General features: G+C 54.3%; 1 protein-coding gene across 1 annotated transcript in view; it reads left to right on the forward strand.

The window, feature by feature from the left end:
• Positions 1-4: 4 nt before the first annotated feature.
• LOC104514710 (protein TANC1-like) overlaps positions 5-18,076 on the forward strand; it is a gene marked incomplete at both ends in the record, with an annotated part of 24,398 nt that continues 6,326 nt past the window's right edge. The window contains 13 exon segments of the mRNA XM_010158461.1: positions 5-215; positions 1,062-1,213; positions 2,437-2,668; positions 3,284-3,450; positions 5,397-6,004; positions 7,315-7,423; positions 7,620-7,742; positions 8,593-8,829; positions 9,421-9,606; positions 11,355-11,433; positions 14,582-14,715; positions 15,386-15,509; positions 15,630-15,805. Of these exon segments, the coding sequence (XP_010156763.1) occupies positions 5-215; positions 1,062-1,213; positions 2,437-2,668; positions 3,284-3,450; positions 5,397-6,004; positions 7,315-7,423; positions 7,620-7,742; positions 8,593-8,829; positions 9,421-9,606; positions 11,355-11,433; positions 14,582-14,715; positions 15,386-15,509; positions 15,630-15,805 (2,538 nt within the window).

The following is an 18,076-nucleotide window of genomic DNA, read 5'->3' on the forward strand; positions in this document are numbered from 1 at the left end:
AACGACTGACTCGGTGTTTGTTGGGAGGGAGTGGCTGTTCCGCGCCATCGAAGAGAGACTGAAGGACACTGATGCGGCAGCGAGCCGGGGAGCAGTTGTCACTGGAAATGTGGGATTTGGGAAGACGGCCGTTATCTCGCGGCTGGTGGCACTTAGCTGCCATGGGACTCGCATGCGGCAGATAGCGTCCAACAGCCCTAACCCCTCCCCCAAAAGTAGGTTTCTTCCGTGAGTGCCTGTTGGGGTTATTGCACGGGTGGGTCAGAATGCTGGGTGCTTTTCTGCCTCGCGGCACTCGGGAAGCGCTGGTTTCCCCCGGCGAGGAAGGGAAACCCCTGCAGTGGTGGGCACTGACCACAGCTCCCACGCACCGTGCCGTGGGCTCAGCCCGCTGGCAGGGACGGCGGAATGGGGACGGCGTGCAGTCTCTTCCCTCTCTTGGGCAGCGCATGCCTCCAGCTCTGGTCCTGTGGCCGGAGCAGCTTCTCCGCTCAGGTCGGAGCGGCACGTGACAGGTTCTTCCCCACTGGGCACCGCACACTTTTCACTGCCACGCGTTTTCCATGGCGTGTCGGCAGAGGCAAGAGCAAAGCTGTGGAGACGCTCGTGCCGTCTTCTACAGGGATCCGTAGGATTCTGTCGACCGGTCCAGTCCCTGCGTTAACGGGAAGGCTGCTGTGCCTGCCGTTACTGCTGCCTCCCCCACTGATACATCACATATCGATGGTGATAAGTTGTGTGTTTCCCAAGGGTTCGGTCACAGAGTGACTGGTAGTTCAAGTAAGTCATCGCACACGTGGTTTTGTGGAAATTCTTCCCGTCAGCATGGTTTGGCTTTCAGTAATTCTGTGCTTCTGATCCAACAGTCACTGAAGTGTTTTCAGCTGGAAAAGTTGCAAATCTCTGCCTGTATTTATCAGGCGAGCTGCAGGCGCCTTGTAAACCGCTGCTCGGTGTCCGTTGGCACTCTGCCAGCAGAGCTGCGCCACGAGGTTGTCCTTCCTGTAGCACGACCTGCTGTCAGCAAACTGGGTCTCGTTTTTATTGCTTTTTAAAAACAGGTGGCGACTCCTGTCAGGAGATTCCCTTAAGTCAGTTGCCTCCGTCCGCTCCCCCAGCCAGCACTGCCGGCACGCTGAAGACTCCGGATTGCGCCGCTGGTCCTGAATCCCGAAAGGAAGCAGGTGACTCCGTGAGCCGCCTTGCTTCCAAGGTGAGTTTGCACTTCCTGATGAATTGTCAGTATCCTAGAAAACCTCTAGCCGGGGGGACAGTCGCTGTGCAAAGGCTCTGGGAGTACCCGTGGGCAGTGATGGGAGAAGAAGCCTTGGACTTTCCAACCTCAGCTGCCCCTGGAAGGTGTGTCCGCCCGTGACTGGTGGGAGCCGGCACCTTCCTGCTGCCCCTGGGGTTATCCCTTGAATTCTGCCTGGTCTCGGCCAGAGTTCCGTTACAGACCCCCCGTCCCATTTCTGTGTCAGGGGGGTTGGGGTCCTTTCCCTGCAGAAGGTGCTGTGTGCTCTCTCCAGGTGCTCGGTCGTACCTTCCAAAGCAAAACGTGGGAAAGAAAGGGAGATGCTTGGAGTGTGCGTAATCCATCTGTATTCTGTGATGCAGGTGGAGTCGGCATGCGGTCTCCTCTCCGTGCTCTGAGAGGCTGAGCAATTAGAAGCTACCTTTGTGTTAGATGATTACGATAAGTGTTCTGTTGTTTGCCTGAGTAGTAAAACCAATTAATGTCTTAATTGCATACTTTATGCGAAGGGTTGTGAGGAAAACATGGGGCCTTGCCGCGGTCTGCGGGGCTCTGTCTACTCTGGGCACCACGTTACGAAAGCCACCGAAGTGCCGACTCCATTTGCTGTCAGCACCCTGTTTTCCTTGTGGCTTGACTTTTTTCCCGAAGAGCCATGGCCCACCTTATCGCTGAAGTGAGACACACCTCTGTGATAATGGGAACGAAGCCAGCTGCCCTCTTTCTCTGTGGGCTGTAGGAGGATGTCTGGCGTTTGCTTTGGCCTGATGATGGTCACGTTATTCCTTGGCTCGTTGCTCTTGAGCTGTAGCTAACACCTCACTTGGTCGGAGCCTCAAGTTATTTTTCCTGTGCTGCTTAGTTCCTTTGCTGTTTACCCCCGTATCCAAATGGCAGCAGCCCAGATTGCCACGTTTTCCTGCCAGAATTTACACTTGCATTTCTTCTCCTCTTTGCCTGCCCTACAAGGTCAAATTAATCCTTCCTGCCTCGCTGACACAGGCCATCTGAGACCAGGTGTGGGCTTGGATAATTATTCTGATGCTGAAAAGTATTTTCCAGTTGAAAGAGAAATTTGGTAACACGTGACCGTAGTTGAACTAACTAACCTACCGCCTGGACTACCTAACCAACCGCCTTACAGACTGAAGGGGCAACACTTGTCTTCTGTCGTTCTCCAGGTCGTTGCTTACCACTACTGTCAAGCTGACAACACGTACACGTGTCTCGTCCCGGAGTTCGTGCACAGCGTTGCCGCGTTACTCTGTCGTTCTCATCAGTTGGCAGCGTACAGGGATCTCCTCGTCAGAGAGCCTCACTTGCAGAGCATGCTTAGCCTGAGATCCTGCGTCCAGGAGCCAGCAGCAGCTTTTCAGAGGGGAGTGCTGGAACCGCTGTCACACCTCAGGAAAGGTAGCCTGTCTGTTGCCTGTCAGCAAGTACCTGTGAAAGCCATTGGAAAATCTGGGATTTTCAGCCTTAGGAAGTGCTCAAAATGACTCTTCCTGGTTTCTGAACCTGTTGCCAAATAACCTTTTCTCCTCGGAGCTGCAAGTGTAAGCCGGTGCCTTTCTGACTTGCGCACACTGCACGTTTGTTTGTTTGTTTCTTTGGTAAGCCCAGCAGAGGATGGGATCTAAGTAAATGGCTACGAACTAAAGCAGTGGTAACTCGTAGCTTAAACAGCCTACATATGGCTCCTCCCACGCCCCTGCTTCTCTCCTTCCTGACGCGTGAACAGCCTTGTTCAATCCCTCCACTCTCAAAACCAGCAGCGAAACAGACCCAGAGCAGTAGTGCGGTAGAAACCGCTCCTGCAACTGGCCGCTGGAGCCTTGGACGGCAGCGTGGTCTTAGGGCTCCTGACCCTGGTTTTGATCTCCTAAAGAATGCTTAAATGCCATCAGAGGTACTGCTGCGCAGGAAGATACGCTTTTATTTCTTGGTGGTCAAAATCTGGGGATAAAGATACGTCACTTACAGATGAATACAAATTCTCCTCTTCCCTCTTCTGTTGTCACTTTCCAGAGCGGAAGATTCCTGAGGAAGACTACATCATTCTGATAGATGGTTTAAATGAGGCTGAATTTCATAAGCCCGATTACGGTGACACGCTGTCTTCGTTTATCACAAGCATCATTTCGAAGTTTCCATCCTGGCTGAAGCTCATTGTGACTGTAAGAACAAACTTCCAGGTAACACTCCTCTGAGGATTTTCTTCCCCTCGGGACCAAGTGATCTCTTCTCTCGCGTTACTGGATTTTAGAGGAGTCCGAATCTCTGGGGTGCCTTTTCTTCCGTCCTTGGTTGTTGCGTGTTCTGTACAGAGCACGGGCCTGACGTCGGAGGCCCGTGTGTTCTGAGTCGGCGCCTGGAGCAAGCGCGTAGTGTGGGTAATACAAGTGGTGCAGTCGGAGCCGGGGAGGGAGGAACCAGGAGGAACCGGGAGGAACCAGCAGCCCCGCCCCGAGCCTGGTGTCAGCGCAGGAGTTGGGGGGTTTGGTCGTGGGTCGGTTTGCCGGACACCAGGCCCTTTGCCATCTCGGGGGCGCAGGGGTCTTTGTGCAGAGCTTATTAAAGAGCTTTGGACTGGATTTGAGGGGGGAAGGGACAAAGCCAGGCTCGCTGGAGACAGGCCTGGGGGCGGCACACCAGTGTGTCCCTGAGCCTTGGGGCTGCTGTCTCAGTGGAGGGGGGGACGCAGACCCGCGTGGCGGCAGACTCAAGGGCTACTGACGTGCGAGAAACCGTGGAAGCGCCTGGGGGTGATCACGTAGGAATAGGGGCGTCTCCCCCCAGAAAGGTGGCGGGATCTGTAGCCCAACTGAAGTGCATCCGCACCAAAGCGTGCGGCGTGGGCAGCCAACAGGAGGAGCTGGAAGGCACTGCCCAGCAGGAAATCTGATAGAGCTGCCGTCACGGCCACGTGGGGGGGCGGCTGGCCCCGCGGGGCTATAAACTCTTCAGAAGGGATAAGCGAGTAAAGTGAGGCAGTGGGGTAGCCCTGTAGGTTAGGGAGGGTTTTAATTGTCTAAAGATTGATGATGGTGACGATAGGGTTGAGTGTTTGTGGGTAAGAATCAGGGGGAGGCCAACAGGGCAGATCTCATGGTGGGGGCTGTTACAGACCCCCAAAACCAGGATGACCAGGCAGCAAGACACTCTGTAAGCGACTGGGAGAAGTCTCACACTCCCTAGTTCTTCTTGTTGTGGGGGTCTTCAACCGACCAGAAGTGTGCTGGGATACAACAGGGCAGAGAAGGACGGGGCAGGGGGTGTCTGGAGCGGGTGGAAGAGAACCTTCTGCCACGGCAATGAGCAGCCAGCCAGGGATGGAGCTGCTGCCTGGGAACAGTGAAGGACTGGTGGGACATGACGGTTGGAGACCGTCTGGGGTGTGCTGATCACCAAATAATGGAGTTTTGCATCCTTGGAGAAGCAAGGAGGGGGTGAGCCGTGCAGCCGCCTTGAGGTTCCTGAGGGCTGACTTTGGCCTGTTTCGGAGCCCGGTTGGCAGAGTCCCTGGTGAAACAGTCCTGAAGGGCAAAGGAGCCCAGGAAGGCCGGGCATTCTTCCGGAAGGAAATCCTTAGCGCACAGGAGTGGGCTGTCCCCATGTGCTGGGAGATGAGTGGCAGGGAAGAAGATGGGCCTGGCTGAGCTTTGGCTGGAACTCAGGGAAAAAGGAGAGTTTGGGAGCTCTGGAAGAAGGGGCAGGCAGGTCAGGAGGACAGGGATGCTGTGAGGTCGCAGGGAGGAGTTCAGAAGGGCCAGAGCCCAGCTGGAACGTCTTCTGCTGCTGGTGTGAAAGGCAACAAGGGTGTTTCTGTAAATACATGAGCTACGAACAGAGGGGTAAGGAGAGTCTTCGTCGCTGACTCGGTGTGGGGGGAACACAGGGGCAGGGGATGAGGAAAAGGCTGAGGTACTTGGTGCCTAGTGTAGAAATACTCTTCTGCCTCTTACCAGGGCACAGCAGGGGCAGCGCCATCGCAGAGAATTTCTCTTTAATCTCGCTGGTGCTCATTATGGGAGAGAGGCAGCAAAGATGCACTGCGGAGTTTTCAGTGGGTAATACTGTAAATACTGTAATGCCTCTCTGGGTTTTTTCTTTCTCTGTTTTTCCCCTCTCCCCCTCACAGGAAGTAGTAAGTTCACTGCCCTTTGTCACAATATCCCTGGACAGTTTTCCAGACAACAAAGAAATTCATGATGACTTGAATGCGTATATTCAGTACAGGATTAATAACAGCCAGGAAATTATAAACAACATATCTTTAAATGGAAAAGCTGATGCAGCTATTATTGGGAAAGTGAGTAACCACCTGATCACGAGAAGCCTGGGATCTTATCTCTATCTGAAACTCACTCTGGATCTTTTCCAAAAAGGTCACTTAGTAATCAAAAGTGCGAGCTACAAGGTTGTTCCCGTCTCTCTGTCAGAACTGTACTTACTGCAGTGCAACATGAAGTTCATGACAAACTCCGCCTTTGAGCGGGCCCTGCCAATACTCAACGTGGCGCTGGCATCCCTCCATCCCATGACGGATGACCAGATCTTCCAGGCTATTAACGCAGGCCAGATACATGGTGAACAAGAGTGGGAAGACTTCAGCCAAAGGATGGAAGCCCTTTCGTGTTTTCTGGTAAAGAGACGTGACAAAACACGCATGTTCTGCCACCCTTCCTTCAGGGAATGGCTTGTTTGGAGAGCCGACGGAGAAAATACGGACTTCCTGTGTGAGCCAAGGTGAGCGAACCTGCGGGAGGCTCTCTTCCAATAGCTGCAGGTAGGGCTCATACAGCTGGCTGCAGCAGTTGGTGGGAGGAGAGAGTAAGGCCACAACACAGGCGCCCCGGCTGTTTCCAGAATGAAAACCTCTGTGTCCTTAGAGGTAGACTGGACGTGCAGTGTCAGAGGTCACGAGGCGTAACTGACCTTGTAGAGCTTGCAGACCTGCACTTGACTTTGCTGCCTTCACGGGGCAGTGAGAGGATGACGTTAATGTGGCATGTTGTTCATGTCGTGAGCCGTGGTCAGCAACGCTTGCCCTGTTCTGAGTGCAGGAAGAGAGAGAACAGATCATACCGAGACATTCAGTCCTGTAGAAGTATCCTCATGGCGTTGTTCCTTCCCACCCCCTTGGCCTCGGCAAGAAGTACTGGATCGGAGACAGTAACGCTTACTGGCTATGCACATCCTCGCAGTCAGCATCTCCCGCTCCCTTCCTGTTCTTCGGGGTTCTGGGGGGTTGGGCTTGCAAGAGGACAAACGATGGTGACGTGCAGTTATTGCCGACACAGGGCTGCTTGGCGCCTCCGAGTGGGGGTCTCAAAGCCAGCTCAGGGGGTGGAATTCGCAGGGCAGCAGGCTGGTTGGGTGCTGCCCTTCCAGCGTTGGTAGCTGCTCCCTGCGCCCGTGCGATTCCGGACACGCAGGGCCAATGGCTGCCTGTCGCCTCGGCTTTGGACGTTCTGTGCAGAAATCCCTGAAGATGGGGCGAGAAGCCCCCCACAGCCTCGTCCCCCAATGATTAGTCTAATTAGCATACGCTTCCTTGGCCAGCTCCTGTATAGTCTGATTGACGAGTGGGGGTGACTGCCTTTGCCCAGGGTGAGCCCACTTCCACTGTTCCCGAGAACTCTGACCGCTGACGATGTGCACGTGGGGTTACTACGTACACGTTTCCTCCCGGAGTTCGCAGCAGTGGAACTGGCCTCACCCTGCGAAGACGCGGTTATCGCACAGTCGCCTCGATCCGGTCCCTGCCGTTCCAGACTGTGAGGTGGCAGAAGGGAGCAGTATGGAAATGGGTGTCCGGAGCTGCGCTGGCTCCGACACGGCCTCCTGTGAGGTGACAGAAATACCAGGAGAGTGTTTCCCCTTGGAAATCTGCCGTTTTCTTTAGACCCCTTTGTTATAGAAGGGATTTTGTGGAGACGTAGTGGTGCGTTTCCGTCGGCTGCCAAGGGAGGGTGAGCTGCTCCGACAGGCACGCAGGCGGGAAGGGCATTCGCTGCACGTGCGGTTACAAAAGCCACTCTCTTAATCCTCTGTAGGAATGGACACGCTCTGCTGGCCTTCATGTTTTCTCGACAAGAGGGGAAGTTAAACCGCCAGCAGACTATGGAACTTGGCCATCATATACTGAAAGCTCACATCTTTAAGGTAAAGCTTACACCCTTCGTAGGCTTTGTGACCCCTTTGGATGGATGTGTCCGAGAGAGTCTCCTCTGAGGTGCTTTAACGATTCGTTAGAAGCTTATGCAAGATTCTCAGTAATGCGAACAGACAAAACTGCTCCTTCTCTTCACGCTGGTGAGATGGAGGTAGAAACTCAGAGCTTTCCTGTTGTTTCTGTTAGGGTCTCAGTAAAAGGACTGGGGTTTCTTCCAGTCATCTCCAAGCCCTGTGGGTTGGTTATAGCACTGACGGACTGTCTGCAGCCCTCGCTTCTCTGAGGAACATCTACACGCCCAATGTGAAGGTAAGAGAACGAGCCCTCGCGTACGGGGCTTCATCTGCCGCTGTCACTGGTGTGAGCGTGGAGATTAATGCACGAAGGCGGCCGCTGCCGTGCACCCGTAATGGAACCCCGTGGTAAGAGCCCTTCATGTACCTCATAAAGGTGCTGTTAGAGCCCAGCTCAGTTTTCCTTGGTAGTTCTGACAGGAGGAGGGGTTTCACTCCACTTCGGGTGTCACTGTGCTCTGTAGCATCGATAAGTGTGCAGATGGGTTTTTGGGGGCGAGGTGTACCGCCTGATTCAGAGTTCAGAGTACGGGGAAGTCTCCAGGGAATTGGAAAGGGAAAATACTGTGAGAGTGAACGGATGTAAACCACCAGAACTTTGCCCTGTTATTTCAATCCCTGAATTATGGGCAGGGAAATCCAAGTTGGCAAGTTGCAACTTCAACCAAATGCTAAGACTTGGGATTGGAAATTTGGCTGTGCACGCGCACACACGCACAGGCTCTTGCCGTTTCTTTGGGATGGCTTTTTACGGAGTCTGTTACGTGAATCTGCAGAGTAATGGCCAGTCAGACCTTCCGAAGTGCTACCGGTACAACGGATGGAGTTGGGGTGAGAGGAGTGGGTTTCGGGGGAGGGGTGAGTTGTACTGGGGGTAGGTGGTTCAGTAGTACAATAACGGGTTTGATAACAGGTGATTTTAAACTTCCACATCGCTATATATGTGATAAAGTCAGTGTCTGGCAACAAAATATGCATCAAAATTAAGGAGTAACATATGAGTACCTGAGTCAGGATGTCAAAGTCTCTTAACAAATTCAGACAAACCTGAGGAAACATGTACTGTGTTTAAATGAACTTTTTAGGTGAGTCGGCTGCTGATCCTGGCAGGAGCAAACGTGAATTACAGGACTGAAGTACTAAATAATGCTCCAGTGCTGTGTGTTCAGTCACACCTTGGGCATGAAGAAATGGTCACTCTTTTACTAGAGTTTGGAGCTGCTATTGATGGACCCTCAGAAAGCGGGATGACAGCCCTCAGTTACGCAGCTGCTGCGGGCCACATGAACATCGTCTCACTGCTGTGCAGAAAAGGTGCCAAGGTGAGCTGGTGCACAGATTGCAACGTTTGCGACCAGGAAGATCATGCCAAGGCTTAAGAAAACTGTTGTGGATTCTATAATTAACACACACAGACTTGGGGACGGGGAGTCCCCAGAGGCGTTTTCCCTGTGCCGCTGAGCACAACCCTCCGGGCAGTTGAGGCAGGTTTGGGTCCAGCCCACTGCGCACTCACGGAGCCTGGGCTCACCAGCCTGTCCGTGACGGTGCTAGGGCAGACCGTGTCAGAAACCTTGCTAAAGCCAAGGTAGACAGCATCCCCAGTTCCTCCTGCCAAGCCACTCGCCTCAGTGGAGGAAGCTGTCGGGGTGAAGCAATTCCCCCTTTGTAAGCCCGTGCTGACGACTCCCGATCACCTTGTCCTTCCCGGGTTCCTAAGTGGTGTGCAGGATTAGTTCCTCCGTCACCTTCCCAGCACCCAAGGTGTGGCTGTTTGGCCTTTGGTGCCCCAGGTCCTCCTTCTTGCCCTGCTAGAAGACAGGAGTGACCTTGCTGTCCTGTGGTGCCTGGGTGGGAGGTTCTCCCGGCCTTTGCCAGGCTTTCCAGCTTCTGACATTCGTTTTCCAACGCAGGCTGACTGCGTCGACAAGAAGGGCCAGTGTGCTGTGGTCCACAGCGCACTGCGAGGGCACTGCCATGTCCTGGAGTACTTGCTCAGTGTGGTTTGGAGAACGCCTTCCCAAGAGCAGAATTCACCAAGGAGGAGCCAGGCGCTGCAGCAGGCGCTGACCGCGGCTTCCAGCATGGGACACCGCCAGGTAGGGCCGTCGCTGGGGCGGTGCCACGCACTTTGAGTTCACCAGAGTGGTGTAACGGTGCTGTTTGCAGAAGAGGGCTGGGCAGTAGAAACTGAAACTGAAACTTCTGGCAGTTGAAGTAGGATGCGTTCTTAGCATCTGCCTGCAGCGCTGTACTGGGTTATCCAATAATATAGTTTCCTTCAGGATTTATTGATGTGTAATTTCCTGTCTACCTTTTCGCGCTGGGGTTGGAAGTCGTCCTCGGTCTCTAGTGGTTCTGATGGTGTTCTGTATCCGTGATCCGCCCCTGACGTTTGTGCTTGGGGTTGATGTTTTCTGCATGGTATAACAAGCTGTGTAGGGCTCATCCCTGCACACGCGTGGCTGCAGCCGGATGCACGTGTCAGGTTGGCGACTCCGCCTCGCTTCAGCCAGGAACGGGGCCGTGCGTGTCTGGTACAGGAGGTGCTGGCCAGTGTTAGGGTATTGTTCCGTGCACAACACTGAGGAATACTCAAAATCCTTGAGCTGTGTAGACAGTGGAAGTGTCTCTTCTGTTCATTGGGAAGAGAGATCTTAACCTTGATAGAAAAGTGGCCAGTCACAACGCTGGAATAGCAATCACACGGGGCTGATGGAATCTCCTGTGTGTGTTACAAGCCATGTGCCAGAAGTAGAAACTTAAAATCTCTTCAGTAAGAGCTTTAAAATATTTCCTTCTTTAAATCTATTTTCGTTGATATGAGATCAAGAAGCTGCTCTTTAAAGCTGTTTCCATGATTCAAGCGTAGAAATGCCTGTGCAGTTAATTTATTACATGAGATTTAAGCCACGCCTGGATCACAGTACAGATTTGAGGATTCTGAACTGTGATTAACTTGACTGAATGGACAGTTCCCTCGCTCGCCTTGCTCGTTTGCTGCCCACCGATGAAATGAAAGCAGTCAGCTCCTGACTACCAGCAAACGAGATCCCATTGGTCACAGGTATTGCTCCTACCTGAAAAAGTCCGTCTCTCTGGTTTTAGGACAAGGCCTGGCTGTTACCTGCCTTGAAAATAAATTACATTTTAGCATTTGAATGTTTGGATTTTCCATCTATTGCGTACAAAACATCTGGAGCTCCCTGCACTTACCCACATGCTGTCTCCTTCCCTCCCGTTGCTTTTGCCCACTTAGGGAATTTGTTCAAAGTAGCCAACAGAAGAGGTTCTAATTTAATCATCTTTTAGGAGCAGGTGGTTACAAAACCTAACTCCCGTAATAAGACAGACCCTCAGGGAAGGTATCACTTGTCTCAGGCTCAGAAACTCGCCCTGGCCAGTGCACGCTCGGAGCTGTGAAGGTGCTCTGAGAAGCAGCAGAGCGGGCGGTGGAAGAGGAACCCACGGGCTGCCCGTTGAACAAGCTGCGTGCAAGTAGTCCCTGCTGCCGCGTTGGCCTAGACAAAGGGAGTTTCCTCGCTGAACTGGGCGGCCTTCTTTCTACTTCTGGCACTGTTTGTCGTGATTGTCCTGAGTTCATTAAATCCTGATCATGTAAAACACCCTGGCCCACGTAGCAGAAAGGCACGGAGCAGTTTGTACCTGCTTTCAATAGCACTCAGTTGCCTTAAAGTGGTGCTGAAAGTCATCCTGGGCTTGCTGAGGGGGGCGATGGGCAGCGCTGGTTTTCCTCGCCCGTGTGCGAGGGCCGCGCGCGGTCACCCCGTCCCCGCCGGGGCTGGTGCTTCTGCCGCTCACGCTGCCTCTGCTGCTGGATTTGCAGGTAGTTTGGCACATCTTGACAACGGAGACGGAGCGTGAAGTCGACGTCAATGACACCGATGCCCTGTGGGGGGAAACAGGTACTTCCTTTTGCCATTTGCCCTGCTTGGTTCAGTTAAGAAGTAACAGGTCTTAATTTGTTTTTTTTTTAATTTAATTTCCTGTGATAAAAGTCCTGGGAAAATACCAGGTTTGGTTTTTAAACAAAACGCAGTTTCTAAGCAGAAGGACGGAGTTTTTACCTTACTGAATGTTCTGTTCCTGTGTGGAGCAGAAGAGTTCAATTCAGATTGCTGGAGATGGCTGCCCTCCTGGTTGAACAGAAGATGAGCCGCGGGCATGTGGCACTTCAGGCTTTGGTGGAGAATTTCTGTGAGGACTTTTGGGTTTAAATCTCATCTGTCTGTACGAAGTGCTAAGCACTTCCTCCCTTTGCTCTGACGAGGCAGTGGGTGGAAAGACATGCCTTTGTACGCCTGGGAAGTGCCAGACACGTTGTTAAAGACGCGGTGCGCAGCCCGCGTTGTCCCGTTTTACCGGAGGAGTGACATCTGCACTCCACTAAACAGCTGAGGTTGCCGGAGGCTGGCTCCCACCTCCCTCTGCGGTGCCTGTCAGGAGCCTCCTCACGTGCCGGAGAGGCAACTGTTCTTTATGCCCACGCACATGCAAAACCCTCGTTGCAGTCGAGTGAATTCCAGGACACGTACATCCGTCCCTGAATTCCTTCTCTTTTAGTATTTTCTTGTCTGAGTTTTGAATTGAAGTTCCTGCTCAATGCGTTGGGCATCTTCACTCGGTAAGTCCGTGCTTCCTTACGCAGCCTGCGGCTGTGCTGGAGGCGAAGGTCCGAGTCCGGGAGCTCCGAGCAGTTCCTGGGGGGCACTTCTGTGCTCTCTGGGATCCAGAGGAGTGAGTCTGGGACACGGAAAGCATGTCAGTGAGTCAGGACGGCCGCAGGCTGGCATTACGTGAGATACTCCAGTTACTGAATGTAGAAACACATGTGGGAAGGGTGGGAATCCTTGTGCTGCCGGAATGTTCGGGGGGGGGTGACTGCGTTGCAGCGCAGGGTTCCTCGCTGCCTGTTTTGTAAATGGGATCGTGGTGTGGGACCGGACAGCGATAAAACTCGGGCGGTGCGGGGCAGATGGAGTGAGGAGCAGCGTGTTTCACGAGCGCCCGCTGTAAAGAGGGCAAGTCCCTCGCTCCTGGGAACAGCACAGAGCAGCCGTAAAGATGTCCCTTTCCCCGCGGCACCGTGTCCAGGAGCAGCGTGTTTCCCTTCAGGCTGTTCTGCTGTTTGCTCAGATCCTGACCTGGTGTGCTCTTCCCGGAGGCTCCTGCCACGGCGTTCTGTGTCGCGAGCCTTGGAGCGGGAGATGCAGCCGGAGCCCCTCACTGCCATTCCCAACGCTCCGTCGCGTCGGTGCAGCTGAAGGCCGTGTCTGAAGTGCGGGCTCGGGGCAAGGCACCCGGGAATTCAGGTGGAGCAGACGGGGAGTCACATCACAGGGATGGAGGGGACGTGGGGCGGGCAGCTGGTAAGCCCCTTCGCCAAATCTCCCCGGCTCGCCCTTCCCACAGCCCACCTTACCCTGTCTGAGTCGAAGATCTCCCGAGGTGTGTTCCCAACCTCGCCCGTTCCGTACGGATCAGCTGACTGAGAAGGAGCCGGAATTCTGAGCAGGGTCTGTCCTGGTGTTTAGGCTGACTGGGGGAATTGTTGAATCTGGGATTATCCTGGATAAGGCACAGGGAGTTCTGTTGTTGCTGTAATGTCTCACACCATGAGAGTGAAAAGATGAAAGGTGTGGCACAAGGCAGATGGTTTTGCCCAAAGGCTGTGTGAGATCCCTGCCCGTTCCCCTCCGGTCGCTCGGGTCTGGACCGTTGGTTGGACGGCAGCGCAGCGGCTCTCCGCCGGTGCAGAGGGACGGCTTGGCAAGTGCTCTTCAAGCAAGGGATTTACTGCTTCCTGCAGGGTTTGTAATTTCAGCTGCTTACAGCATCCACTGGAATTGTTAAATATTCTACTTTATCGTGTTTAAAAATGCTGAGAAATGAGTACCAAATTCACAGTTTGACTCACTTCTTACTGGAAAATACGGAGTGTTAGGATTTAGAAAATGGGGGGGCGAGTCCTTTGCTGATTCCCACAGAATCATGGAATCACGGAACAGTTTGGGTTGAAGGGACCGTAAAGATTATCCAGTCCCAGCCCCTGCCATGGGCAGGGACACCTTCCACGAGCCCAGTCAGCACACGAACTCGTTTTGGGAACAGGGCTAACGTGGCTGACGATGCTTCTACACAACAGGGAGAACCATCTTCATCTCAAGCTCCATGTAGGACACAAACCACGTTGATGTGAGCCCCATGGAGGAGGGGAAAACATCACTGGGGGGAAAATAGGTTATTACAGGGTTCAGTGAGCGTCGCAGGGAAAAGCAAGGAGCGTAGGGACAGGAGGAGGTGGCAGGCTGTTTGTGCCCACCCCTGGAAACGCGGCGGCATTGCCGCGTTTTGGCTGGAGGCCGAGAGCGCTCGCTCCTGCCCACGTACGCTGGTCGGCCAGAGGAGGTTTTTAAGGTGAATGAGAATGTCGGGGTCTCTGTACTGGGAACGTACAGTGATCCCGTAAGCCCCGGGGCAAAGGTTGGCACGCAGGAACTGCAGCTCTTGAATGAGATCCTGCTGCGATTTTCACTAGTGCAGAATGAAGCGGAATTGTCCAAGAGGCAGACTTTCTGCAGAGGTCCGAGTGACGTTTGGTGACAGTGCTGCTGGGGATCGAGCCAACAGTACTGCAACCTGAGCTACAGTCCCTCTGCGGGATCCCAGAGCTGCCCTCATCTTCACCTTTGGGAAGGGCCTGGTGGGCAGAGAGGGAGCTTTCCTGCCACGGCAGTCAGTTAATGAAAAGGGAACTAGAACTGCCTCAGGCTGGTGGGTTTATCCAGAATTTTCACAGAGATGCCTCTTAGCCCACAGGCTGTGCCCCTGGCAGGTGTTGCCTTTGAGACCCTTCTGTTTGCGCACCAGAGCACGTCTGTGGCTCGTGGACGTGTCCTGATCCTGACTAATCCCTTTGAGTCTGGAAACAGCCGTGACAGGTTACGGAGCGGCCGAGCTGAGAACGCTGGGCATTGGTAACGCTCGCGTCACGTGCGTGTGCCGGATGAGGTGATCCGGCCCGCGGCGATGCTGATAAACCACTTTCTCTAGCCCTGACAGCTGCTGCTGGAAGAGGAAAGCTGGACGTCTGCGAGCTGCTGCTTGGCCACGGAGCGGTTGTGACGAGAGCTAATCGGAGAGGGACTCCCCCGCTTCTCTGTGCCGTTCGGCACGGGCACTGGCAGGTCTGACACATCTCCCAGACTCCTGGGTTCCTTGGGAGTGGGCCGCACATCCTCCCATCTCTAGTCCCGTGATAAATCACTGCAAATGTCCTGATAGGCGTTTGCATCAAGTTCAGGTGGCGTGTTCGAGTTACTTCTTAAGCTGTCTGAAGTGGTTCTAAAGCACGTTGGCCGCGTGACAGCCCTGGTTGTAGTACACTGAAAAATAAAACGTGGGAGTTAGAGTGGTTCTTCCCTAGACCAAGAACAGCGGCAACTTCAGATCCCTTGTACCACTTCTCTGGCCGTGGAGAGGGAACCTGATGGTCCGGGGCCGTCCCGTGCTGGCCGCTCCTGCCGCAGCACCCACATCCAAGCAGCCAGGGCTTGCGTGGCGCAGGGTTTCTCAGCGAGTGCCCTCCCGGGTTTCTCAGCGAGTGCCATGCCGGGTTTCTCAGCGAGTGCCATGCCGGGTTTCTCAGCGAGTGCTGTAGTTAACACTCCGTCCTCTTCTCTGCGAGTTCGGCTGTTGTGGCTAAACTTTACATCTGCCAGACTACAGGATCACCCAACCGTTTGGGTTGGAAGGGGCCTTAAAATCATCTCATTCCAACCCCCCTAATAAATAGCAATTGACTTAAACCCCGAAATAAATAGCCATTTATTTTGAGGTTGCTGTGTTCCGTTTCAGGTTGCTCAGCTCCTGGTGGCGCACGGCTCTGACGTGAACGAGAGTGACAGGCAGGGCCGAACGCCACTCATGGTGGCCTCGTGCGAAGGGCATCTGAGCACCACGGAGTTCCTGCTCTCTGCAGGTAGGACGTGAAGAGCAGCCCAAGGCTGCCGAGCTGCGCCACGCGGCGTTTCGGTGCGTTAGGTCCCTTTGCTGGTTGCGCAGGAGTAGCGTCGCAGCAAAGTTAACTCTTGCTCTGCAGGTGCAACCATTTCGTCTCTGGACAAAGAGGGCCTGTCAGCCTTGAGCTGGGCGTGTCTGAAAGGCCACAGGGAGGTGGTGCAGTACCTAGTGGAGAACGGTGCGGCCACCGACCAGACGGACAGAAACGGGCGAACGCCCCTCGACCTGGCAGCGTTCTACGGAGATGCCGATATTGTAAGTAGAACTGACAGTGCGTGTCGGTGGTTGTACAGGGGCACTCACCGCAGCGCGTTTGAATTGTCATAGAATCATAGAATGGTTTGGGTTGGAAGGGACCTTAAAGATCATCTAGTTCCACCCCCCCTGCCATGGGCAGGGACACCTTGCACTAGACCAGGGTGCTCAAAGCCTCATCCAGCCTGGCCTTGAAGCCATCCAGGGATGGGGCATCCACAACATCTCTGGGCAACCTGTTCCAGTGCCTCCCCACCCTCTCCGTGAAGAATTTCTTCCTGACATCTAATCTAAACCTCCCCGCTTTCAATTTATACCCATTACCCCTTGTCCTATCACTACAGGCCTTTGTAAAAAGTCCCCTCCCAGTACCCTTGTAGGCCCCCTTCAGATACTGGAAAGCTGCAATGAGGTCTCCTCGGAGCCTCCTCTTCTCCAGGCTGAACAAGCCCAGTTCTCGCAGCCTTTCGTCATAGGAGAGGTGCTCCAGCCCTCTGATCATCCAGCCCAGGATAGGGTTGGCCTTCTGGGCTGCCAGCGCACACGGCCGGCTCATGTTCAGTTTTTCGTCCATCAGTTTGTCGTAGTGCAAACCCAAGCCTAGGGAGACTGCTGCCAGCGGGAATAGGCAGGCAGGAAGGTGGGGGAGGTAGCCAGGGCGCCCGCAGTGCCAGCGGCGTGGCTGCAGTGCACGTGCTTCCTCAGCGAAGCTTTTCCTGGCTAAGGTTTTTGTACCGCGGCCATGGTGAGGCCCCGCATTACGCCGCTGCGTTTGACAGCGTCCTGGTGTGCTTCACTGTGTGTGTTACATCTCCATAAAAAGTACCATTTACAGTTTCTGCCTTGGGTGACCTGGAATTTCAAACAGGAGAAAGAAAAGCGTGTGGGGCGTGAAAGGAAAATGTGTGTTTCCAGGCCATATAAACCCACTGAGGTTACCTGAGGGGGTCCAGTCGGTTGGGTGTTGTCGGCAGAGACCCCGAGTGGGAGTCGTAGGAAGAACAGTAGTGCCAGAACAGATGGAACGCAGAAAGACTCGGCTGTTTCAGCATGAGGCCACGTTCTCGTGTTCGATAGGTGTCGGGTGCCTCGCGTGTCGGGGGTCTCGGGAATCCTTACGCCTCTCGTTGCGAAGGTGGCCCGAGCACATCGCGGTGTTACTGTCCAGCCTGTGGCTGGGGAAGGTGTAAATTCAGTTTTTCTCAGTCTGTGCCACAGGTCGTCTCAGAAATAGGGCGACTACAGTGCCTTTCTCAGTCCTGTGCCTTTCTCACATACTCGCTTTATAATAAATGTTACAGGGTAAGAATTTAAGGCGTTTTCAGTGAGGTTTTCTGCATCTGAACTGGACCCTGCCTGTACCTGAGCCCAGAAGTATGTACTGAGTTTGTGATTCAGGATCCTCTGGGTCTTTAAAAGCACAGCTTTTGGAAGTGATCGTCTACCTTTGTTCTCACGCTTCAGAACTTGGTGCTGGAGCACCTCTCAGAAGCCTCACTGGATGCCGTTGCCGCAGGCTGCAGGGAAGGACATGCTCAGGTCTGCGTGCCCTGTAAACACATCCCGGAGTTCGTAGGCAACTAGGAGTAGCACACGCAGGCTCTCAACTTGCTCGCGTCCCTATTCCTGGAGTCTGCGTGCGCAGCGTCCTGCTCCGGAGCAGCAGCTCTGGAATAAACCAGCCTGCAGACGGTGTAACTTGCTGCAGCACTTAGTCCCCTCCGCCCCAGTCAGAATTCCCGCGGGGCTGTGGAGCCCTCGGGTTGTGCACTGGTGTTAGTCTCCGAAGTCACATCACGGAGCTGTTCCTACTGCTGGAAGCGTACCCAGGTAACACCGGATTCCGGAAAGGGGACTTCTTTCCTGCTTGGAGATGGGGGTATCCAGACTCCCGTGCACACTTCCGCTGCCGGTTACTGCTCTGGGGCAGGACAGGCTGGACGTCAGCGGTTCACGTGGCCGAACAGCCCGGCCTTCGTGCCAGGACCACACAAAGCTGCGCTCATACCAGTTCAGCGCCCGCTCGGCAGGCAGCAGCTCTGGGCCGGGGGGGGCCTGTCAGGGGGAATGGGATTCCTCTTCCCATACTGCGCATCGCGTTCGGGCAAGCAGCGGTCATGGGAAAGAGCCTTTGCTGCACCCAGCCTGCCATCGCTGCCCTCTCCTCGATCCCGCACTTGCAGTGAGTGCTGCTGCTGGGCGGCTCGGGTGCTCTGGATGCTTGGTCCGTGCTTGGTGAAGTGGATGCTGTTGACAGGACAAGGGGTGACG

Source organism: Eurypyga helias, unplaced genomic scaffold (assembly GCF_000690775.1).
Source record: "Eurypyga helias isolate BGI_N326 unplaced genomic scaffold, ASM69077v1 scaffold21099, whole genome shotgun sequence".
Taxonomy (NCBI): Eukaryota; Metazoa; Chordata; class Aves; order Eurypygiformes; family Eurypygidae; genus Eurypyga; species Eurypyga helias.